Genomic DNA, 6,563 nt, shown 5'->3' on the forward strand with positions numbered 1-6,563 from the left:
CCCCCCCCCCCCCCCCCGATTAAATCATCATTCTAGGTACTGATTGAGAAAGAGAAAGCCTTGCTGAAATGAGTGTTTGTAGTTGATAGTTGCAATGTTATGTCCTAGGATCCTTTATTTGTAGAATCTTGATTTAGATTTTGCTGGTGCAAGCTTAAGCTGTGTGAGTCCTAAAAGCAGTGCCACTGATGTACTGCTGTTCTGCTGAATGAAGAGCTGAAGCAATGGCAAAACAGAAGTCCTCTTCTGATATGGTAGTGGGGAGCAGCTTTGCCACCTTAGCAAGCAATACTCTCAATTAATTCAGAGTGTCATTAGCTACTGGGGACTTAGTAAGAGATTAACTACAGCAGCCTGAATAAGGGAAATTTCTGAATCATTGGAAAGTGCAGGGGAATGAAGTAATACTAGGTTAGTGGAAAGTAAGTCCATCAAATGAAGGCATGCAAGATACTGTTCTTGGTGGTCGTGACAAAGACATTTGTAGGTTTGATTTTTTTAGTATATGATATTAAAATGTCTTCATTTTACTTTCAGCCAGCTCCAAACCAAGTTACTTTTCATTTGCCACTGCACCGTTACTTTGCCATGTTCTTAAGTAAGGTAAGCACGTTTTAGTCACACAGAAGATGGAAATTCCCTGTTGAGTCTGATTGTTCAGTACAGTGTGTGCTTGCTTTTGTTTCTAGGCTGTCAAATGCCAAGAACTAGATCTGGATACTATCTTGCCAGATCAGGAGATGCTGATGAAACTAATGATTCACCCACTTCAGATTCAGGTACGGGCAGGCTTGTGACTTTGATGCATGTGTAGAGATATACAACAAAAAAAAGTTGCTGTCTGATTCTTTTAACCCCAGTCATTTAAATATATTTAGAAGTATTTAACAAGGGGGAGTATGTCTTAATTGTGGAATATCAAAGTAAGCAATATGTGACAATAATAACTAGAATATAATGAGTAGTTAGAATAAACTCCTTTTTTTCTTCCTATTTCCAAAATTAAATATGTGGCATTAGTTACCATACTCTGAGAAGTGTGATAATAATATTCACTATAGCACTTTCAAAAGGGTAGGAGGAACCAGCCCTTTGAAAACATGGAATTGCATGTTCATAGAATAGCTACTAGTGGAGTGCAAGTTGAGAAGGAACCTGTATCTGAAAATCTCATATTTTAAATCGAGAACGAGTTCAAGAATGGATGCACCCTGCAACATTTTTTTTATTTACGAATTTGTATTTATTTGTATGTAAGTGGTAGTCAGCAGTATTTGTAATCACTGCTTTTTATATCTAACTTTGTTTTAACCATGATGCCTTCATCTTTGGAGTACTTTTCAAGATTTTAATAAATAAGTACATAAATAAATCACTTGATTGGCTTTGATCACTTTTGTTGTCTGAAATACCGTACTTTCATATGAGAGCGTATCTGTTTCATAAACTTGCAAGGGTTCCTTTTCATCTCTCACTCCCCAGGAGAAGTAAATTAGTGTAAAAAAAGTATACTTTTATATGAAAGTGTAGTGTGTATATGTGTGATAATATATTGATGATCTGCTAATGTTGAACTGTATAGCTGAATATCCTTGAAATGTTTGTAAATTTTTATTGTATTTTATTTTACCTGAACAGGCAAGTCTTTCTGAAATTCACAGCAACATGTGGGTTAGAAATGGTCTACAAATTAAAGGACAGGCCATGACTTACGTGCAGTCCCATTTCTGCAATTCAATGATTGATCCTGACATTTATCTGCTGCAAGTAAGTTATGTTTTCTGAGAAGCCAAGCCAGTGCTTGTTTACAAACAAACAAACTACTGAATAAAATGAATTTATTCTCTTTCCACAGGTCTGTGCCTCTAGGCTGGACCCAGATTATTTTATTTCATCTGTTTTTGAAAGGTAGGGTTAAAAGATGAATGCTCTTGCTCAGTGTTGTGCTAGCTGTTGACTAATTTATGCCATGTGAGAGAAATGGTGCATATCTGATCTACATCTTCAGTGGTACAACTCTGCCTAGCCAAAACTAACGCTTACCAAAGGGCTCTACCAAAAGAGGTATCTCAAGGTATAGCCTTGATTTTATGCAGGCTTGGCTTTTGATTTACAGTGCAGTAGTGAACTTTCAGATATTTGTGTTCTGAGCATCTTCAGGTTTTTTTAAGTTTTGCACGTGTTCATATGCGAGCTTTCAGGATATGCTAGCCTGAAGCAGTAGACAGAGATAAATAGAGCTGCAATAGTAAAAGACGCAGAAAGGATGTCTGCTTTTCTGGATAGAATAAAATCAGGGTTTGAAAACAGATTAATTGGCATTAGCTTTTATATGTTCATAAACGTAAGGTGTTTTCTTGTGGAGTAAATATCACTGTAGCACATTCCATAGGTAGTTAAATAAAAATCCAAATTTAAAAATAAGAAGTTTTTCATGTATGTTTGCATATTACTGCATTATGTGCATTTTATTTTGTATTCATTTTGGGTTGTTGTGAATGGTATCCTGAGTTTATCAGTACATTTCACACTGGTGTTTTAATGTTGGAGAATGATGTTTCTGACTTTACTCTTTGCTATGTAGATTTAAGGTGGTAGATCTGTTAACGATGGCATCACAGCATCAAAACACAGTTCTTGATTCAGAGCATGAAAGATCCATGTTGGAAGGAGCCTTAACGTTTTTGGTCCTTCTGTTAAGTCTTCGTTTACATTTAGGTAAGAATCAGTGCTTTAGGAATACTTGTATGTAAATAACATGCCTGTTCATTTATATTCAACACTTAGTAACTACCATAAAGCTGATTAGCCATATAGTAACTTAAAGCATTCAACACTTGGTTTCATTTTTGCCAGCTACTGAATTTTAATCCCTTACAAATTAGAAATAGACAAAATACATAGTAATGGAGAAAAATGCCTGCAATGGAATATTCTGTATCTTTTTCAGAAAGGCAGCAGTTTTAGTTTGTACCTGTCTTTTCTGACTGAGGTTGTGTATCTCATAACATTTGTGTGTGTGTGTGTGTCCCTTTTCATTTGCTGTATTTTTATAGCACTGTATCATTACTTAATGTTTGTATCAAGTTTAACTTATGTTTAATGACAAATGTATGATGAATGTGTGTTTTAAAATCATGCTATTTTAATGGCTTTTTAAATTTTATTGTTCTAGGAATGACAGATGATGAGATCCTCAGAGCAGAGATGGTAGCCCAACTCTGTATGAATGACAGGACACACAGTTCATTATTGGATCTCATATCCTTGGAATATATTAACTAATGTGCATGAATGAGAATGACAGGTACCTGGATAGTAGTGGGATTTTGGAGCTTGAACAGCGTGTTTTCAGCTTATATAATCATAACAAATTGTGTAAAGGTGTGCTTGCATATACTTGTCATCAGCAAAGGCATTTGCTCCAGCTTTGGTTTTTCTTACAAAATATGCAGTACTTTGTAATAGTTTTAAATCAGTTTTGATACAAAATGCTTAACTGCTCTTTTTATTATTTTTTTAACACTACAAATGTCTTTAGGTGTGAGGTGAAAAGTCTGTTTTCCAATGACATTGTAGAAAGTTTAGCCAAGTGTCACCTTTATCTGGATTTGAGCCTTTGATTATAGCTAATTTTATGCCAGTATAAAAAAAAGCCACTCTACACTGTAGTGGCTTTTGCTATCAATAGCTGAAAATGCATATAATAGCAATTCTGAATGCTGCTTTGAAATTAGAGTGAAATGCATGTCTTATGGGGGGAAGTGTCTTACCTGAAGAACAGCAAACTCTAGGAAGTCTTTCTGCGCAGTGACACGTTTCATGTCCCCAAACAGCTGAATACAAATATGCAGGTTTTACTGCTATCAGTGTATTAAGCTGTGTAGGCAAATTAAATAGCTTGTGGTGATTGCCCAGAAGAGCTTGCAATCCAAGGATAGGCTTTGAGCAAAAATATTAGGAATTCATAAAGACAGAAAAGGAGGAGATTGAGAGTTACAAATATGTAATAAGAATTATTAATTATTACAATATGACCTAGTAACTCAATCACTTAAGTATGTAAAATAAGCGAATCACTTAAAGCAATTCACTTAAGTGAATCACTTAACTGTGTAAAATAAGTGAATCATTTATACAAGCAATCACTTATCATTAAGCAGAAGTTTCCTTATTTGTAATTGTCACTTGTGATTTGGGGTAATGTCAGTATGTCAATTAAGTATCGCTACCAAAAATGAGAAATAGCCAATCCAAGGTGGAGAATTACTCACTGTGTTTATGGATCCCAAGCTATTTACTTGCTTTTTCTGCACTTAGCTGTAAATGCAAAATATTCTTGCTATGAAGAGAGCCAAGGTGTTAGTAAATAAAGGCAAGTACAAAAACTTTATATACACTACAGATAGTAGTTTTTATTTCTCATTTAATACTTACCTCTTGAGCCAAGCATGTAGCAATTGGCTTGCTTTAAAAAGTTCAGTGTCCTAGCTAGGACGCTTTAATTCACTTCAGTAATAGTTATTGTTCCATATTGTTCCATAGCAGCTGGAGCATACAGACCTCTTGTGGTAAACACAGAGCACTGCCGAAGTGTGGCCTCTGAAATGAGTGACTGAAAATGTCAAGAAGGAAGTAAAATGCTGTGTCCTGCAACTAAGTTAACTTTGCTTTCCTTAACACAAACATTACATTCCAGAAAACCCCAATCCTAAAAGTGGTATTATTCCAGGAAGCTTAAGCTTTGAATCAGTCTTGTCAGCAGTTGCTGATTTTAAAGCTCCTGTTTTCGAACCTGGAGGTTCCATGCAACAAGGAATGTATACACCTAAAGGTATGGTAATCGGCGTCCTCTTATAACATACTCAGTGGTAAGATGCTTAACCAGCGGTGTTTTTTTTCTTTAAAAAAAAAAAAACAACAACCCACCAAACAACAATAAAAAACCCCACCCCCCCAAAAAAAAAACCACAAAAAAACCCAAACCCAAACCCACCACCACAAAAAATCCACAAAACTTGTTTGACTTTTTCGTTATTGTTTATTGCTTATATTTAAGAGCATTGCTAAAGACTATTAATAGTTTTTAAAAAATTCATTTTGATCTAGAGTGAAAATGAGCTTCTTGTATTAATCAGGTATCCTTAGAAAGCAAGGGAGAAATGGAGAACTGAAAAATGATGTTATTTATATTTCACTGGTCTGCATACTTAATCATTCATGTGATTTTAAAAATTCTGATGTATGTTCAATAGAGTTTAGAACTGTTTGTAGTAGTGAGGTGTCAGTTGCAAAGATTTTTTTCTTTGAACTTCTCCACATTTTGATTATTAAAGATACCATGATACATAATTCTTTCTTTTATACTGCTTAACTATCTTAGTAGCCAGTAACGTTTTTCCCTGTCGGTAGTGAGGGTTTAGAACAAAGTTCAGACTAGACTGATTATAGAATATTGTTCTATAATTCTACAATGCATACAGTGCAAAAATGACAAGTTTCTTCCCCTGACCAGCTCGTCATCTAAATTGGACTCAACATTGTGTTGGTATATCAAAGGAGAGGAGGAATTTAAGAATTCAGTGTTCCATTACTGTTTCCTGTCACTGAGCAGATAAGCCTGTAGGAATCTGAAATGCTCCATGTGCTCTGGTTGTGCTTCAGCTCGTGGCAAAGCTGAAGAGAGATTAACTCCTTCCTCCCCTGGGTACCTCACTTGAGAACTGGCAGGGCTGGGGTCTGACAGTTTTGAAACCATTTGGTTTGTAGGCTGTGTTCTTTTGTGGATTTTTTTGGTTGTTGTTAATGTAGGAACTAATACTGTACTAACTTGTTGCCAGTTTTTGTACTGGGAGATTGATGAGTCAGTGAAGCTCTTACTCTTATACGAATTAACAACCAGTGAAGTAATTTTGTGAAACCAAAGTTTTGGGAATCGATTCATTCTGGTTCCTTGATGTGTAATTAGGCAGCTTAACACCTATGTATTTAAAATAACTTTATTTTAATGTTCTGTAAACTGCATTTCCTTATGTCATGTCTGGTTTCTGGAGCTTGTGACTTGCTGGTCTTTTTCATAACACAGTGTGAAGGAAAAAAAAAGATGGATTATGGTATTTTTAATTATAACACTATATTTAGGGAATCTGCTGCTAGATTATAGTGTTTTGGGGTTTTTTGGTGTTTGGTTTTTTTTTTAACAGAGTTTACCTCTGGAATAGATTGTTTATCTTAAAAAAAAAAAACAAACAACTTTAAGTATCTCATCTATAGCAGTGAATACTGAAGTAATTTGTAACACTATGCAGAATCCCGTCTTCTCAAAGTAATAAAAAATCAAAAGAGCTTCTGCAGGAATTAAAATTCAGCATGGTTTTCTTGTGTACTATAGCCTTTTAAGTGTTTATAATCTTTGTAAGACTATATAGGTTCTCAAAAAGAATGGTGATATTCCAGTTGCTTTTAAGGATTGTAGTTCGTGGCCTGTCACAGTTTAAGCAAGTCGTGTTGAGATCCATTCTCCTTAATTCCTTGTTTCCCTAAATTTAGGGGGGGGGGGGGAA

General features: G+C 35.2%; 1 protein-coding gene across 6 annotated transcripts in view; it reads left to right on the forward strand.

The window, feature by feature from the left end:
* Positions 1 to 6,563, forward strand: part of UBR3 (ubiquitin protein ligase E3 component n-recognin 3 (putative)) — a 123,110-nt gene that overhangs the window by 35,853 nt on the left and 80,694 nt on the right. For all 6 annotated transcript variants that reach the window (XM_009278563.2, XM_009278564.2, XM_009278565.2 and 3 more), the window contains 7 exons: positions 538 to 603; positions 690 to 779; positions 1,639 to 1,767; positions 1,856 to 1,908; positions 2,585 to 2,718; positions 3,176 to 3,261; positions 4,693 to 4,834. In XM_009278563.2, the coding sequence (XP_009276838.1) occupies positions 538 to 603; positions 690 to 779; positions 1,639 to 1,767; positions 1,856 to 1,908; positions 2,585 to 2,718; positions 3,176 to 3,261; positions 4,693 to 4,834 (700 nt within the window). The remainder of the gene's footprint in view (positions 1 to 537; positions 604 to 689; positions 780 to 1,638; positions 1,768 to 1,855; positions 1,909 to 2,584; positions 2,719 to 3,175; positions 3,262 to 4,692; positions 4,835 to 6,563) is intronic.

This window comes from Aptenodytes forsteri, unplaced genomic scaffold (assembly GCF_000699145.1).
Source record: "Aptenodytes forsteri isolate BGI_AS27 unplaced genomic scaffold, ASM69914v1 Scaffold257, whole genome shotgun sequence".
Classification (NCBI taxonomy): domain Eukaryota; kingdom Metazoa; phylum Chordata; class Aves; order Sphenisciformes; family Spheniscidae; genus Aptenodytes; species Aptenodytes forsteri.